General features: G+C 37.5%; 1 protein-coding gene across 5 annotated transcripts in view; it reads left to right on the top strand.

Moving 5' to 3' along the window:
- The window catches only part of WDR47 (WD repeat domain 47), an 83,633-nt gene that overhangs the window by 53,934 nt on the left and 11,246 nt on the right, over positions 1 to 18,453 (top strand). For all 5 annotated transcript variants that reach the window (XM_044001101.1, XM_044001100.1, XM_044001102.1 and 2 more), the window contains 6 exons: positions 2,383 to 2,640; positions 6,854 to 6,929; positions 7,822 to 7,979; positions 9,309 to 9,478; positions 10,396 to 10,566; positions 15,639 to 15,770. In XM_044001101.1, the coding sequence (XP_043857036.1) occupies positions 2,383 to 2,640; positions 6,854 to 6,929; positions 7,822 to 7,979; positions 9,309 to 9,478; positions 10,396 to 10,566; positions 15,639 to 15,770 (965 nt within the window). The remainder of the gene's footprint in view (positions 1 to 2,382; positions 2,641 to 6,853; positions 6,930 to 7,821; positions 7,980 to 9,308; positions 9,479 to 10,395; positions 10,567 to 15,638; positions 15,771 to 18,453) is intronic.

Here is an 18,453-nt window from a genome sequence, read left to right as displayed (position 1 = left end):
AATTCATTTTTTGTCCCTATAGTGTTCTTTTTCCCTCTTGAATTAACTGTTTTTGATAAACTATTTTTCTATCTTGATAAGGTTATTTTGAAATCAGTTTCATTATTTTAAACATTGCAATGACACTGAATTTGATGATTCATAAATTTAATAATTTCACAGTTAATTTAATTATTTTACTAAACAAAATAATGCTAGACCAAGAACTCTGGGACCCTATGATATGCCCCATTAGGCTGACATGACCTCTTAATTATTTTTCTCTTACATACAATACTAGCTATCTTCTTATTTAGGGCTTAAAGCATAACTGATCAGAATATGTATATATTATTCCATTCCTTCAATTTAATAGCCATTTCTAAATCAGCCCGTAGAAATTCATGGAATCTTATTTAATGTACTTGTTATTATTAATAGTCTTGTGCTTTTCTAGAAATTTGCAAACAGAATAGTTGATTTATTCCATAATCTTTTTTGTCTGGATAATATATTTAGTACTTTAGTATTTCGCTGGAATATTATATACTGAAATGTTATATCACTGAGGTTAGTATTCCCTACAATGGATAGGTTGTAGCCTATCCAGACCTTCTCATCTCATGTTATTTTTCTTCATGTTCTTCCATAAATCCTTCAAATGGGGTAACTGATTTAACAGTTTGTGGATTATTCAGATTCCTCATTCTCTAATTTTCCCACTTTACTACCTGCCTTAATTGGAAGCATTTAGCTATTATGTAGCAACTTATCTGCATTTTCTTTATTTTTTTAAAGAAAGTTTTGTAATTCCTTTTATTTACATGACTGTTGCTTCCTAATGGCTTTCTTTTCCACATCCAAGAGAACCCTACTTTATAATAAAGAAGTGTAGTACTTATCACTAGGTGTAGAACATTCTAATTTGAAGAGAAATGTAATTTATTCTATGCCAATGAGTAAGTGGGGATCTAGGTAGCACAGTGGATAGAGTGCTGTACCTGAGTCAGGAAGACTCATCTTTCTGAGTTCAAATCTAGCCTCAGACACTAGCTGTGTGACCCTGGGCAAGTCACTTAACCCTGTTTGCCTCAGTTTTTCATCTGTAAAATGAGCTAGAGAAGGAAATGGCAAACCACTCCGGTATCTTTGCCAAGAAAACTCCAAATGAGATCATGAAGAGTTGGATATGACTGAAACAACTGAATGACAACAAAAAATGAGTAAGTAGGTCTTAGTGAAAGACTTTGGTGAAAAGGACACCAAAGGGTTCAGGAAGAGGAGATGAATTCCGATCAGTAAATTTTGAAATGTTTTTTTTTCTTTTACTTTTCTACGGACTTTAATTTTTGCAATCTATATTTCCTAATTTTCTTCCTTTTCAGGAATTTTATGGGTAAATTGGAATTGGCTCTAGAATTTCTCCTGTCCCCCTCCAAAAAAGTAGATTTTATTTAATCATCTTATTGACATTTTACTTTTCCTTGAGTGTGACAGAAAATGTTAATATTACATTTAGTATTAACTGCTACTGTCTCTTAATCATCTTAGCAATGTCAGACTTCCATTAATGACTTTGTTGGCTGGAATTATGGTCTTGTGGTCTGATGCCAGCCTATAGTTGCTTGGCAGTCAGGATAGCTGGACCACAATGTGGGAGTTCTCAGTCTGAGAGTATTAAGTCTTCCAAGGCCTAGTCTCTGGAAATTTGGTGGGCTGAAGAAGTATGTAGTCTGGTAGTCTGGGCCAGCACACCTACTAGTGTACAGGTCTATCCACCAGACCTCTAGAGACCCATGCCTTGGGGAACTTAATCATCTCAGTTTTGGAACTCCCACCCTGAGGCTCAGATATCCTGATAGTCAGTGAGTAAAAATTCATATAACTCACTGTCTCAAATTAGCACTAGAACATTAGGCCATGCTTCTAGCCATGCACTGTGCCTATCATCTTGTTATGTGCTGTTTTTCTGTACCAGAGCCAAGGGTTACCTTTACATCATGATTGGGTGCTACAATAAGATTTTAATTGAACTTTCAATTTGGGGTTTTTTAATATTAATTAATGTTAAGCATGATTTTAAATGGCAAATTCATTAACAAACTGTTTTATATAAGAAAAGTGATGCTAAAATAAAGGAAAAACTTCTGCTTTCAGTTAAACTTTGAATATTGATAGCACTAATTTTGACAAATCTGATGTTACTTTGTGCTATAAGAAATGACACCAATTTTTAGTAAATTGGCCAATCATTGCTTTTCATCAATGCTTATTATTTTCTAATATGCAAACTTACTACTGATGACCTATGGCAATTTTTTCTCTTTCAAGGATTTCATCCTTTTTGAAGTGATGAATATGACTGGGGTTTTTTGTTGTTGTTTTGAAATAATTGTCTTACAGATCTATTCAAAAGCTTGGAGAATTAAATATTGGTATGGATAGTCTTGGTAATGAAGTACCAACACTTGGCAAACAGTGTAATGGAAACAAAGGGAATGGATCTAACAACACTTCTGCAACTAATTTTGTAACACCTCCTTCAGACTCTAATCAGAGGGTAGCACCAGATATACAAAATATTAATTCAAGCACTCCTCTTAACCATGGATCAAATCAGATACCTCTTCTTGAAGAGTCACCTGTCCGTGGGAACCAAATGTAAGTAGTGAGTTTGTTCACAACTGGAAATATTGCTGTAAAACTGATAGGTAGCACTTCAGGAATTATTTGATTGCTTCCCTTTTGGAAGGGGTGATGGTGCACCGGGGCCTCATCTGTTTCCACCCTTCCACTCCTTTTCCACTCCTTTTCACACATCTGAGACTAGCTTACTGTAATCCAAGGGCATTATAATGGTCTTCAGGTCTAGGTATCCCCCTTCTCAAAAGGTTTTCTGGAGTTTATATCAAACAAAAAGTTAGTATAATCACAATGGGTCAGAGCCCCCAATTAGGAAAATTTCTAACATTCAAACAGAGTCTTTGACCTAATCTAAAACTTTGTATTTCTCCAGCTAAGTCCTTGGTCTCTTTATGTTTGAAACAAAATCAAGATACAGGAAATATTTAGGTAAAGAGCAAGGCAGTGTATATACACAGTGTCTATTATTGGACAGGCATAGGGAGGAGAAGTTTTTTTATGACCTTTCCTCAGGTCTTGGAGAGATGAGTCAGCCTGTGGCTTTGACCTGACTCCTCTTATAAGATATTTGCATGGCCTGATGGTTCCTTTCTCTGCTCAGCCCTCCTTCCAGTTTCTCCTTTTGGTTGCCTCCATACCACAGATTCTTTCTAGCTTGTCTTCCTCACGTCTCTGGCAGATCTGGGAAAGCTGTCTCCTCACTGCTTCTCAGTTCTTGCAACTCCATATCCTTAATCCAAGTCTGTCTCTTGCATACTGTGTGTATCCCTTTAAGAACTCCCAAGTGCAAACCACATCTGTCTTATGACTTGACAATCACAGCAGTCTGAAATTGCTCTCAAGACTAAAAGAGAATGCTCGTCCATTCTTAACTACAGATCTTAGTATGCCAATCAGTTCTCAAACTGATGTTACATTGCTAACATTAACTAAGTTGATTCTGTAAAAATATTAGCATAATGCCTGGCACATAGTAAGCTCTACATGTACATATTTGGTTACATGTTGTCTCTGCCGATTAGAATGTAAGCTCCTTGAGAATAGGGACTGTTTTTTTCCCTTGTATCCCTAGTGCTTATCAGAGTGTCTGGCACACACTGGTGCTTAATAAATACTAAGTGACTGATTGGGCAGAATGGTATTTGCCTCCTCTCCTTTTGAAAATTTGGTTACTGATTGACTACCCAAAATGCATTTCCCTTTTCTGTGCCTTACTACCCCTTTTATATCTACCCTCCAAAAAATACCCATAAGAAAAGACAGGCAACCGCTTGAAGAAAGTGGGGGAAAATCCTCTTCCTCCCTTCACCAAATGAGTCAGATTTAATCTCCAGAATATTACAGTTGTGGAAATTCATACTTAATGACAGATATTTTTTGGTTTAATGTTCTTTTTGAGGGAACAGCAGGAGAGCTCGGGCAACTTTCTGGCTTCTTTCTGCCATCTTGGCTCTACCCCTCTTGACAGATATTTTTTGGAACATAAAAAAAAATGTCAAAATTTTACTATTTTCTTTTGCACCTACACCTAAGTCTCTTATGTCCCTTGCAAGATATACTTGCCTTCCAATTGTGTTAAATAAATTATTGGGGGGTTAGACTGGGTTTTCTAAAATATTGCTACTTATAAATTAACTTATAAAAACTGATACTATTACACCAGTTTTGGAAGTAGGCATTTATTATTAATTATTAGCACATATTATTAAAGTATTGACCACGTGTCTCCCTAACTTCCCCACTAATCACAGATTTACAAGCCTAAACAATTACATACCCAGCATATTGAGCCAAGAGGAGAGTGTGCGTGGACAGTAAGAGTCCCAGGAAGAAAAGAGCCAAGAGAAAGACCCTCATGTGTGCCCACGGATTTTATCCTCTTTTTCGTAGAGGCGGGTCACTATACATTGATCTAAGCTAATTGGTTAGCATCATTCAGTTCCACTGATTGACATGACTTGGGGATGGTCTAGAGATCAAATTCCAGCCATCTAGGTGTGCTGCTTCCCCTAGCTAATCAGAAGGATCAATCTGCATTCCTTTAGTTAAGTCGAAGGCTCATCGCAGGCTGGTTTCTGGTGAGGGGGGGAGAGCAGCTAAGACTAATAGCTGTGTTTCTCACAGAAATCCATTATTAGTAATTATTTTCTCACACAATTTACCAGCTAGATAGCACTCACTTTGTAATGACTCCCTCTCAGTGATAAAAACACAGGTATAAGCTTTGTTATCTCTGAGTCTTCAGTCTTTTCTGCCATGGACACACACCATCACTCTTCACTGCCTCACCCATATGAGGATTAGGGCCAGTCAATCAGCCAGCATTTTTAAGCACCTACTGTGTGCCAGACACTGGGAATATCAGTGCAAACAAAAACAATACTCCTTGCTCTTAAGGAGCTTTTCATTCTGTTGGGGAAAACAATATGTATGTGTATTAAGTATATACAAAATAAATTCAAGGTAATTTGTGTGTGTGTGTGTGTGTGCGCGCGCGCGTGCGCGTGCGCGCATGTGTGGTTGGGAACATAAGAATTCTGTTAAGAACACAATAAGGACAGATGCAATAAGATAACAATTCATAGTTCTGGAAGTCATAGCATTTATAGATTTGCCAGCCCTGACTAGTGTCAAAATGGGTAATTTTTCTTTTGTCACCATTGAATGGTACAAATAATTTGTGTGCCTCTTTTATAGTGATGGAAAGAGGGTTTTTTCATATTTTTTGAAATTAAATAACTTTGAGAATTATTCAGTTGAAAAAGAACAAACTTGCAGTTTGAAAATCAAGTGCTTATAGTCATTATTCTGAAATTATCAGTATCAACATTCCAGCTTCAAGCATTAATTCTGATAAATACAAGGTGTCCCAAAAGTCTGAGTGCATCTTTAAGTTTTATAGCTACCCTGTTTGGGTATGGTTTACCCCTCCTTAGGGAGGCTGGTGCTCCATTCTTCACCTGTGGGGGTTTACATATTGATGCCAAACCTACTTGGGCCACCTCATTGCCTTAGCCTACCTACAGCTCAGAACTGATTTTTTGTTTCATGTCTGTGGGGAAAAATAGTAGATGAAAGAGATGTAATATTTTGTTTGGTATATGTCTTTTGAAAAAAAGAAATATTCTAATCATTTTAAAGTCACTTACTAATAATTTTAAAAATGGAGGAGAGAGATTTTGTTCTTAAAACTACACTAAGACTTTCGAGACACCTAATATTTCTTTCTCTGAATACCTGAAGAATTAGAGTTTTTATTGCCACACAATTGAGTGTTACATCATTTGAAAATATTGGGAGGAAGCCTGTCTCTGTTCTAAGTTATTGGGGACCTTAGCTGGAGTTTCTAATATATTGCTACTTATAAATTGGAGACTATTACACCAGTTTTGGCAGCAAGCATTTATTAAATCATATTAAATGTTAGTAAAGAGTTGACAGCATTTAACACAAGCCGAAAACCTCCAGCATCGCAGAAATAGAGCACATGGCTCCAGAGTTCAGAGGTCCTACATTACCTAGAGCTAGAAAATGAAGAGAGGGGGGACTTGTGCCTACCTCTTTAGGTGTCCCAGGCCAAGAGAGCATAAGCCTCCAGCAGCCCAGAGGAGTGGCTGCTCTTACACACTACTCAAAGCTAATTGGCTAGCATTGTTCAGTTTTATTGGTTGACGTGATCTAAGGGTGGTCCATATCAAAATGAGCTTTACTGTGCTGAGTTCAAGGTATAATAAAAGACAATTTGCATTTCAGTTGTCTCTGGGCTGGGCCTGAGAAACCAGCCAGAGTTCCTGAGTGTGTGTGGGGTCTTCTGGGTCCCCCCCCAAACCCATTATTAATAATTATTTTCTCACAGTGTAAAATGTGTAAAGTGCTTTGCAATCCTTGAAGTAGTGTGTAAATGATAGCTGTTATCATCATGATAGTATCACAGTGTTTAGCACAGTGCCTAGCATAGTGCAGGTACCTAGAGATGTTTATTGATTCATCATCATCCTCATTGTTGCCTTCATGTATGTTGGGCTTGTTTACCAATTATTTGGAAAGCCTCTTATCTTATTTTTGAAATCATGCTAAAACATTATACTATCACTAGAACCATGCTAGACATATATGCTCAATTAGTGCCTGTTGATTGATCTAATAAAAACTAAAGATTGAAAACTACCAATTGATCTTATTTCTGTTCCGATATTCAAAACACCCTGAATTTGAATTTCTGTTCAAACAGCTCAACAGAACATTGTGTCATTCAGCCACATTTTTCAGATTCTTCAGGTCCTCTATCAAAGTCAAGAGCAGATGAGGTAATACTTCTAAAAGTTTTCACTTTCAAAAACATATTAGTAATTCAGCCTTCCTACTTGGTTTAATTTACAGTCTTTTGGTTTGAAAATTTCACTGTTTGGTAAAGCATTATTATTAATGACAGGTTGTGGTCATTTCACTGACTATTCATTTCACTCCTACCCATTTTCCCTTTATCTATCTTGTGGAGCAACCCATCACTTTTTTTAATGTGGTTATATAGAAAATGCAGTTGAAATTTATAATGATCAAAGAAGATAATAGAGCAAATATGATAATGAATGTGAAGTGCTTTGGAAACCTTAAAGCAATACGTAAATTTGAGCAATTATTATGTATATGAGTGATTTTATACGTATCCCACGAAAATTCAAAGGAATACAAATTATTACACAAAATTAGTTTTAAACATAACAAAAATATCCAGAGTAAAAAACAAAAAATATTCACAATAAATTTCAAAAACATATTTTGCTTTTACTTTGGAGCCATCCATGTTAACATTTAATCTTTATGCCTCCAACTTCTAAAAATACAAAAATACTGCTATTTTAATTTTCATGGAATTTTACCTATATTCTCAGGCTACCATTCCTGATTTAAAAAAATAAAAACTCAATTTGGTGATATACATTTGTTTCTATATCTTGTTACTGGGAAAGAAGAAATATGATGTTATGAAAAAACATGAATATTTCTAAGCTTAGTTTTCTTGTGAGGAAAGAAAAATAAAGTATAAAAATTAGGGAAATTTGAACCTTATATAGTGAAAACATTAAATTCTAGTTAACTGAGACTTATGACAATCAGACAGGAATCAAACTTTAACATATAGTTGAAATACATTTAAAACTGAATATATATTTAATTTTTAAAATATTCCTTCCATAGGGTGACAAGTCAAAGAAACAGTTTGTTTGTATTAACACCTTAGAAGACACACAAGCTGTTCGAGCAGTGGCTTTTCATCCAGTTGGTAGTTTGTATGCTGTTGGTTCAAATTCAAAAACTTTGAGAGTATGTGCTTATCCAGAAGTCATTGATCCTAGGTATGTATAAATGATGACAATCAAAAAAGGTCATCATTGTTTTAATAGTTTAATTGTCACATTGGCCCTTCTCAACTGTCATTGTCAGACTTCTCCTTCAGACACTAGCAGTGTGACCCTGAGCAAGTCCCTTAACCCTATTTGCCTCAGTTTCCTCATCTATAAAATGAACTGGAAGAAGAAATGGCAAACCACTCTAGTATCTTTGTCAAGAAAATCCCAAATGTTGAAGAGTCAGGCACAATTGAAACAATTGAACAACACAACAAATAATAATAATTAATATATATGTAGCATTGCATTTTAAGGGTTACTATTCTATTAAAATATATACTGGCCGGTCTTCCCCACCCTTAGGAAGCTCCTGGGGGCTCACCATATTGATGCCAGGCTTAGTTTGGACACCTAATTGGCTTAGCCCATCTACAGCTCATAACAGATTGTTTATTTCATGTCTGTAGAGGAAAATAGTATATGAAAGAGATGTGGTATTTTGTTTTGTATTTGTCTTTTTAAAACAGATATAATCTAATCATTTAAAAATTACTGTGTTTGGGGGCAGCTAGGTGGCACAGTGGATAAAGCAGCGGCCCTGGATTCAGGAGGACCTGAGTTCAAATCCAGCCTCAGACACTTGACACTTACTAGCTGTATGACCATGGGCAAGTCACTTAACCCCCATTGCCCTAGGAAAAAAAAAAAAGCAAAAAAAAAAATTACTGTGCTAATAATTTTTTTAAATGGAAAAGAAGAGAGAGATGTTCTTAGCTAGATGGCAGCTAAACGTCATAGTAGATAGAGTTCTGGTCTCTGAGTCAATAAGACCTGAGTTCAAATCCTGCCTCAGATGCTTACTAGTTGTGTGACTCTGAGCAAGTCAGTTAACCGATATGAGCCTCAGTGTCTTCATCTAGAAAATGGGGATACTAAAAGCACCTGCCTCATAGGATTGTTGCAAAACTGAAATGAGACCATGTGTAAAGTGATTTACAGACCTTAAAGCACTATGTGAATGCTAATTGTTACTTTTATTATTTTTCGTAGTATACCACATTTTGCCCAGTGAGCCTTTAAGCCAGATGTGGATGAAAGAAAACTTTAAAAAGGAACCACTGTCTTAAAATATCAAAAACACTTGAATAAAGTCAAGTCTGATATAGTAAGATTGTTCTGACCCTTACATTCTCCAGGAACATTATTAAACCAGAAATAAATTTTAATGCATTAATAAACATTTCATAGATTATTATTTTGAGCAATTTGTCAACATGGAGAAAGTTTACAGTATATATCATAGTTACTGCATCATAGTTACTTTTCTCTTTCTAGTGCATATACCTCTCCCAAACAGCCAGTGGTACGTTTTAAGAGGAATAAGCATCATAAAGGATCAATCTACTGTGTGGCTTGGAGTCCTTGTGGACAATTATTAGCTACTGGCTCTAATGACAAATATGTCAAAGTACTACCCTTTAATGCGGAGACTTGTAATGCAACAGGTAGGGCACAAGGATTTCTTATAAGTGTGTATACTTTTAATTTCTCCATTGTGCCTCTGACAAAACACTTCATTTTATGCTTATTTTAACTGAAATTAAGGAACTTAACACATGGTTTTCATATTTTAATAGCTTAGGTCATGCTTTTATAACAGTGAATTTTTTTCATTCGTACACTTTAAATTTGACAAGATGTTGTTTGAGCCTGGATATATTTCTTAAAATAGGGATTGTACAATTAGGGAATTAGTTAATATCTAATTAATATTTCTTTCATTTTTCTGTTTCTTTTCTTCTTTATGATGAGATCTAAAAATGTAGCACTAGCCCTATAAGCTTTCAGTTTCAGTGATGTGAAAGAGGAGGGGGAGGAAGAGGAAAACATCAGTTATATTATTATAAGATGATTATGAATGAGGACCAGTCATAAAAGTCTGTTCTAATAAAAAAGTGTTGTTAATCTGACTCATTTATTTTTTCTACTTATTTTGCTACTGTATCATTTTTCTTTAAGAGTTATGAGGAATTGATGCCTTGATTTCTCAAGTTTATGTTGTTGTAATTTATCCAGAGAAATTAATTGGCTAGGAAAATCTAGTTCTAAATTAGAAAACACCTTGGAGAAACTCAAGTTATATGTAGTAGGATGTATCCGATTTAAGATGGCTCTAAAATCTTAATTTATCACAGTAATATGCACAGTATTCCTTCAGTTTTAGTCCATCCTCCTCAGAATAGGAAAGAGGCACCCAAAACAAGTTAAATGATTTCTATAAGGTTAAGCAGCTAACAGCAGAGCAGAAGTTAAATTTTACTTATTTGACTCCAAAATCAGTATTCTTTTCCTCATATCATGCTGCCCCTATGCTCTAGTTCTTATGTTTTTCTTTTTTCAAAATTTTATATTACTGTTTCAGGACCTGATCTGGAATTCAGTATGCATGATGGGACCATTAGAGATCTGGCTTTTATGGAAGGTCCAGAAAGTGGTGGAGCTATTTTGATAAGTGCTGGAGCAGGAGATTGTAATATTTATACTACAGATTGTCAGCGAGGACAGGGCCTCCATGCTCTGAGTGGTCACACTGGTATGTAATGCCTGATTTTAACTGTTTTATGAGAGCCAGTTTTAAGAAATTCATTATAAAGTTAGTAACTATGAGAAAACATTGAAACAGAAAACAGAATTTTTAAAAAGGTATATATAAAACTGAAAACCTCCATAATTTGCAATTTAAAAATATTTATATATTAACTTTAACAAGGTAGCAACTGTATTATTCTGGTGGTTCCCCCCTCCCCCCATGTCCTCTTCTGAACCTATTTTTTCTTTTGTGTATGTTTCTGGATTTTGTTGATTTTGTTTATGGTGTTTACATTGTTGTAGTCATGGTATGGTTGGAGGATTTTGTTTCTGTTTCTTCACTATGTATTACTTCATATTAGACTTAATATATCTTTCACTGATATTTTCCCTTCCTTATGTGGTACAATATTTCATTATTTTCATATGCCATCATTTATTTAATCATTCCCCAGTTGCTGGGCACATGGGTTGTTTCAAATTAAGTCAATAAGCATTTAGTAATTAATTAGTCAGTAAACATTTATCATGTGCCGCCATGCCTGGCACTGTGCTGAGCACAAAAAGAGGAATGCCTTCAAGGAGCTTATGGTCTAGGAGAGACAACATGCAAGCAAATATCTACAAAGCAAGCTATGTACAGTATAGATAGGAAGTAATTAACAGAGGGAAGGCACTAGAATTTAGAGGGGCTGCAAAAGTCTTCCAGTTGAATGTGGGATTATAGTTAGGACTTATAGGAAGCCAGGTAGGTCATTAGAGTAGAGGAGGAAGAACATTGCAGGCATGGAGGAAAACCAGAGAAAATGCCCAGAGCCACAGAATAGCCAGGAGGCCACTATGACTGGATCGGAAAGTACCTGGTAGAGTACAAGATATAAGAAGACTTCAGAAGTAGGAGGGAGCTAGGTTATGAAGGGCTTTGAACATCAAACAGAGGGTCTTGTATCTGCTCCTGGGGGCAGTGGGCAGCCACTGGAGCTCACCTAGTTATTTATTTATTTAGTCATTCGCTCACCCACCCATCTATTTATTTATTTAATAATTCACTCATCCTCTCACTCTACCCACCCATTGATTGATTGATTCATTTATTTACTTGTTTGTCCTTTTATTTTTTGTTCATTTATTTATTTAAAGGGTGTGTGTGTGTGTGTGTGTGTGTGTGTGTGTGTGTGTGAGTGTGAGAGAGAGAGAGAGAGAGAGAGAGAGAGAGAGAGAGAGACAGTTGTACTTTAGGAAAATCATGTTAGTGGCTGAATGGATTGGAGTGTGGAAAGCCTTGAGGCAGGCAGACCCAACCAGCAGCTTTTGCAGTAATTCAGACATGAGGTGATGAGGGCCTGTGCTAGATTTGTGTCAGGGTCAGAGCAGAGAAGGGGGCATATTTGACAGATTTTGCAGAGGTGAAATCAACGGGCCTTGGAAATGGCTTGGATAGGGGTGAGGGATAGTGAAAAATAGTGAAGAGTCCATGTAACTCCTAGGTTGTGAACCTGAGGGACCTAGTGGATGTTGTCCGGGACAGTAATAGGGAAGGTAGGAGGGCAGGAATGTTTAGGGGGAAAGATAATGAGTTCTCTTTTGGACATAACGAGTTTAAGATGCCTACTGAACATCCAGTTTGAGTAAATGCTTACTATGTGACGGTGGTGTGCTAAGAGCCAGGAAATAAAAATAGAAGCAGGAAGAAAGACAGCTTTTAGCTGACGTGTTAATGGGGGAAGACCAGGAAAAAAAGGAAGCTGAAAGGGGAGAGTGGGTAGATGGGTGGAAAAAGTAAAGGGTGAGATGGTAAAGTAAATTCAGAGTCAGGAGTGGAGTTTGGAGAAGAATGAAGACGTGGCTGGCCTATGCAGCTTCATTAAAATGGAGTTATGGTGGGGCAGCTAGGTGGCGCAGTGGATAGAGCACCTGCCTTGGAGTCAGGGAGGACCAGAGTTCAAATATGGTCTCAGACACTTAACACTTACTAGCTGTGTGACCCTGGGCAAGTCACTTAACCCCAATTGCCTCACTCAAAAAAAAAAAAAAAAGGAGTTATGGGAGGAACCTGCCAATCAGAGGAAGAGACCACAGGAACAGTATGTACTTCCAGTAGGAAAAGTCCAGGCATGGAGTGAATTTCCACAAGGAAGATTTTGCTTTGCATTATGGAAAAAGTCTGGAGAGGGGGGTCAGAGTGTAGTCTGTACCGCAGACCTGTTGATCTGTAGCCAGCTCTCTCAGAAGCTTTCCAAAACAAAAACAAAAATTTTTTTGGGTGGTCCCCCCCCCCCCCCCGCCCCATGATGATGGCATCAGTCGTACATCAAATCCTTAGGGTATAGGTTTAATAAGAAAAATCACTTTGATGTCTATTTTATTGTGGAATTGTCATAATGACCACATTTCATCTGAAGAGATTTCCCCATTTTAAGATACACTTTACTGTTTTAAATTGTGAAATTTGAATAATGATGTACTATTTTTTCTACCCCAGATTTCCATTAATTAGGCTTATATCTTTTTTATCAGTATTTGGTGTTCATAATGAATGCTCATCATGAAGCATTGTGAAATACTACATTACAGTTTGACTAAAGAAAGATTATTTGATTATCATCTTTATGTACATGGTTTGCAGGTCTTTATACCCAGCCCTAGTCTTTTTCTGAGTTCTAGAGTTTCATTACCAGTTGCTTTTTGTACATCTCCAACTGGATGTCTAGTAGGCATCCAAAACTCAACATGTCCAAACAAAACTCATTGTCTTTCCCCCAAACCTTCTCCTCTTCCCAGTTGCCTTTTTACTTTTGAGGGCACCAGCATTTTCTAAGTTACCCAAATTTGCAACTGTAAGGTCTAAAATTCTAGCTGCGATGTCTAAAATCTAATGAGTGGTCGCCTTAAATTAGAAGCTTTAGCAAGAGTTTAGCCTTTTAAGTATTTATTGAGGTATATTAGAAGTTAGTGAAGAGAGAGAAAGAGGTAAAACAGCCTTTGTCTAGCTATCTAAGAGCCAGCATCCATCCTCCCGCCAAGCCCCAAGTCTGGAACCAAAAAGGCCCTCTCTTTTCCGTGGCTTCTCCCAGAAGCCCCCTGTGAAACAGGAAACAGGGCCCTCCACACACACATACACAGCTCCAAGCTAATTGGCTATTAGCACTGATTGGCACGACTTCTTGATGCCAATCTGACCTTCAAAACCTCCAGAGGTCACCTCACTCTTTCTCCTCATGGCGGAGCTTCCCTGCAATATCTTTCTCAGCAGGTTGGTAGTGTTCTAATTATCACACAACCAACCTCACTGTCATTTTCAACTCACACTCATCCCTCTCTTCCATTCTGTGATACTTCTCATCATTTATACTTTTACAATGTCTCTTGTATATATTCTTTCCTACACATACAACAGCCATCTTATTTCAAGACCTCACCTCCTCTCACTTAGATTATTGCAATAGCCTTCTAATTGGTCTCCCTTAAGTCCCTCCTTAAGAAGCAGCAGCTAGGTTGTGTAGTAGATAGAATGCTGGGCCTGGATTTTGGAAGACTCATCTTCCTGAGTTCAGATCTGGCATCAGATACTTACTAAGAGTGTGACCCTGGGCAAGTCACTTAACCCTGTTTTGTTTGCCTCAGTTTCCTAATCTGTAAATGAGACAGAGAAGGAAATAGCAAACTACTCCATTATTTCTGCCAAGAAAATCCCAAATGGGGTCCCAAAGAGTCAGAGATGAATGAAAAACGATCAGGCAACAATAGAAAGGCCCTCCCCTTTCCAATCCATCCTCTACACAGTTGCCAAAGTTATTTTCCTAAAGTGCAGGTCTGACCATCTCACCTTTTTTTTTTTTTTAAACTCGGTAAAATCTGGTGGCTCCTTATTTCCTTTAGGTTCCAACATAAAGATCTTTATCTTTTAAAGTTCTTCAAAACCTGACCCCTTTTTTATCTTTCCAGGCTTCTTACACTTAACTCCCTTCCATGTACTATATAATCCAGCCACACTGGCCTACTTGCTTTTCCTTGCAAAGGACATTCTATCTTTGGTCTTTGTGCTTTTGTGCTAACTGCCCTCCTTTTATCTTCCCTGGCTTCCTTCAAGCCTCAGCTCAAATGTTACCTTCTTGAGGAGGTCTTCCCAATTTCCCCAAGCTGTTAATGTCCTGCCCTCTCACCCATTCCATCTACTCCATATAGATCTTGTTTATACCTAGTTATTTACATATCTCCTTGAGGTCAGGGACTATTTTTCATTTTCTTTTTATCCCCAGCACCTAGCATAATGTCTGGCAATAAGACAGTAATGCTTGTGGACTAACTCATTAATAGTGTTGTTACTACTAATAATAACCACTAATGTATGTATTATAGTGTTTTAAATCATTTTACACGCCTAATCTCATTTGAGTCTCACACCATTCCTATGAGGTTGGGTACAGATATCATCCCCATTTTACAAATGAAGAAACTGGGGCACAGAAATAATCATTTCTCTCTCTCTCTCTTAATTAAAAATATGCTACCCAGTTTACCAGGATCTATGTGTCAGAGGCAGGATTCAAACAGAGGACTTTCTGACTCTTAGTTCGGCACTATCCATTCTGCCACAATATAGCCTGTTAGCATTATGTTTAGTGTTAGAGACCTTACTTCAAAGATCTAGGGTGTCACCAGCGTTGTGGTTTTCATGACTCTGGTAAAAAAAAAATCATCATGGAATAACTCATCAGGTGATGGTGGGCCTTTGTGAACTACCTAGGTTGGATCTCCAGTAATAGATATGCTGTCCATCACCAGGCTGATATTTAAAACTCTTACAGCTTTCTAGGAGCATCACCTTCAGCTACACAGTATCACCTCCGCACTTGGACAGGACAGGAGAATGTAGGATTTCTGTGTAGGGTTGTGTTTATTACTGCATCATAATTCTTTGAAAATATAGTTTATCCACATTTGAGACATATGGTAATTCACTGTTAAACAGAATAGTCCGTTCCCTATCCATTTCCAGTTATGGACTACTGTTTTACCTGTGTTGGAGGGGATTTTATTTTACACTAACCTACTATATGATTTTTTTTCCCATAGGTCATATTTTAGCACTTTATACTTGGAGTGGATGGATGATTGCATCTGGTTCCCAAGATAAGACTGTTAGATTCTGGGACCTGCGAGTGCCCAGCTGTGTTCGGGTTGTTGGCACAACATTCCATGGAACTGGTAGGTTTTTCTTGAACCTAACTAAATAATTGTATATGATATCAGAATTTTAAAATTTACTCTGAAATTTTTTACTTCTATTCTTAGTGATAGGAATGATAATGTTGATACTTTATGTTCTTATAGAGCTTTAGTTTATTTCTAAGTGGTATCACATTTCTTGAGGGTCCCTTCCAGCTCTCTGTGGTCCCCCCTGACTATAACATTTTTCTTCATAACAATTCTTTGAGATAAGTAGGGCAGTTGTTATTACTGAGCCTAGAGAAGTTAAGGGACTTGCCCAAGGTCCCATAGGAAGTTTTAACCACTGTGCCATCTAGATGCCCCCCCCTCTCTTTTAATGAAAAATACGCTATCCATAATTTGTGAAATATCAACACTGGATTACCCTCACCATCTGCTTTCTTTTTTCTCTGGCTCATGTAGCTGAACAAAGCTGGTAGAAGTCACTCAACTGGGTATACTACAAATATATGTCATGTAGTTTCTACTGGGGCTGTCACCACAACACGGCAATACTTCTGTTTCACCCAAATGGATGATTCTATATTCCACTGTACACAAAAGCTGTTTCAAACCATCACCTCTCAAGCTTCCAGCACCACCTCTGTCCCCAGTTATCTTAGCTGAGGACCACACCTCCTACTTTACCAAGAAAGTTGAGGCCATTTGCCATGAACCCTTCCTCTTCCCTTCTTTACATCTTACAAACCCTTGATATCCTCCAACATTCTTTCCTCCTTTATTCCAATTTGTGTTGAAGATGTCCTTCTTGTCAAAACCCACTCCTCTACATGTCCCATTCCTTCCTTCTCCAGAATATTACCTTCACAATCATCTTCTCACATGCTCTGTCCTGAAAAAATCCTCACTAGACCCTACCATCCCCTTTCATTTCTTAGCCAAATTCCTAGAAAAAGCTTCCTATACTGGTTGCCCTCACTTCTCAACCCTTTGCAAACTGGCATCGCACAATTAACAAGCATTCCTTATGTACTCACCATCTTTTGGGGACTGACAATATAAAGACAAAAACAAAGACCCTGCTCTTTAGAAGTTACACTTTATTAGAAGAGATATGTGTCTAAATTACATATTTACATATAAAATATATATTAGATGTACATAAAAATAAATACATATTTATCTTTGAGTAGTGGAGAGGGCACTAGGAGCAAAAGAAGCAGAAACGCTTCATATAGAAGGTAGTACTTGAGCTCAGTATTGAGGAAACAAGGGACTCTTTAAGAGGTAGAGGTGAGGATGGGGCATATTCTATGTATGAGAGCTGACCGATGAAAAGGCAAGGAGACAGAAGATGTAATATCAGTCATAAAAAACATAAGAAGGCCAATTTGGACGAATAGTGAAGTGTGGGAAGGGGAAATATAATAAAACTAGATAGGTAGGTTGGAGAAAGATTTAGATTTGATCCTAGAAGCAATAGGGAGCTATCTGAGTTTGAGTGGGGAGTGACCTGTTTGGATCTGTGCTTTGTTAAAATTACTATGGCAGTTATGTTGAAGATAGATTGGAGAAGAGAAACTTCAGGCAGGGCAACCAATTAGAAGGCTGTTGCATTCTCACCTGTAATTCAGGTGAAAGATGATAATGGCCTGAGTAGCCTAGCCTAGCCATTAGGTTGTGTAAGAAGGGATGGATTTGAGAGATATTACAGAAGTAGAAATTATAAAATTGGCAGATGATTGGATGTGTAGGGTGAGAGAGAGTGAGGAATCAAAGTTGACCAAGCAAGGTTGTAAACCTGGGTGACTAGAAGGATGCTGGTACTGTTAGAAAATAGGAGAGTTCTAAGTCACAGCATCACTCAAATAGTAATGTTCTGTTTTGAACATGTTAACTTTCAGTTGCCTATGGGCCATTGATTCTGAAATGTCTGATAGGTAGAGATGTGATTGGAGAATGGGAATGGGTATATAAATCTTGGAATAATTTGAATAGAGATGATAATTAAACCCTTGGAAACTGTTGAGGTCACCAAGTGAGAGTGTAGAGAGAGAAGAGGGCCTAGGATAAGCCATGGGGTACACCAAGCGTTAGAGGGCAGGGTATGGATGGTGATATTGAGAACACGTTAAGACAGGAGGAGAGCCAAGCGACATTAACATCACAGAGCCCAGTGAGGAGAGAATATCCAGAAGGAAAGAGTGGTCATTAGTGTCAGAAGATAAAGAGGTCAAAAAACATGAGGATTAGAAATGGCCATCACATTTGGCAATTAAGAGATCACTTAACTGCTCCCTCCAAAATAATGATCTCTTGTTTTTGTTTTGCTTTTTAGTGAGGCAATTGGGGTTAAGTGACTTGCCCAGGGTCACAGCTAGTAAGTGTTAAGTGTCTGAGGCCGGATTTGAACTCAGGTCCTCCTGACTCCAGGGCTGGTGCTCTATTCATTGCGCCATCTAGCTGCCCCATGACAATACCTTTTAAACAACTTCTGGTAGTAATGTTTTTATCAAAATGAACCAACAGGAGTCGGGCAGTTGTCATCCTTTTTGGTAGGTGTTGGGAGGTTCTCTGTTATGTCTTAGACATGTCTTGGAAAGATAACAAACTTCTTTGTTGTTATCAGGTCATCAGATGGTTGCCTCAGTACCACTAATACACAGCTTTGGTAGTTTGGCTTTATCATTTCTTGGAGGACAACTCTTCTCTTCTAGAA

This window comes from Dromiciops gliroides, chromosome 4, assembly GCF_019393635.1.
Source record: "Dromiciops gliroides isolate mDroGli1 chromosome 4, mDroGli1.pri, whole genome shotgun sequence".
Classification (NCBI taxonomy): Eukaryota; Metazoa; Chordata; class Mammalia; order Microbiotheria; family Microbiotheriidae; genus Dromiciops; species Dromiciops gliroides.
Note: the sequence above shows the minus strand (reverse complement) of the source record. Positions and strands in the feature narration are given on the sequence as shown.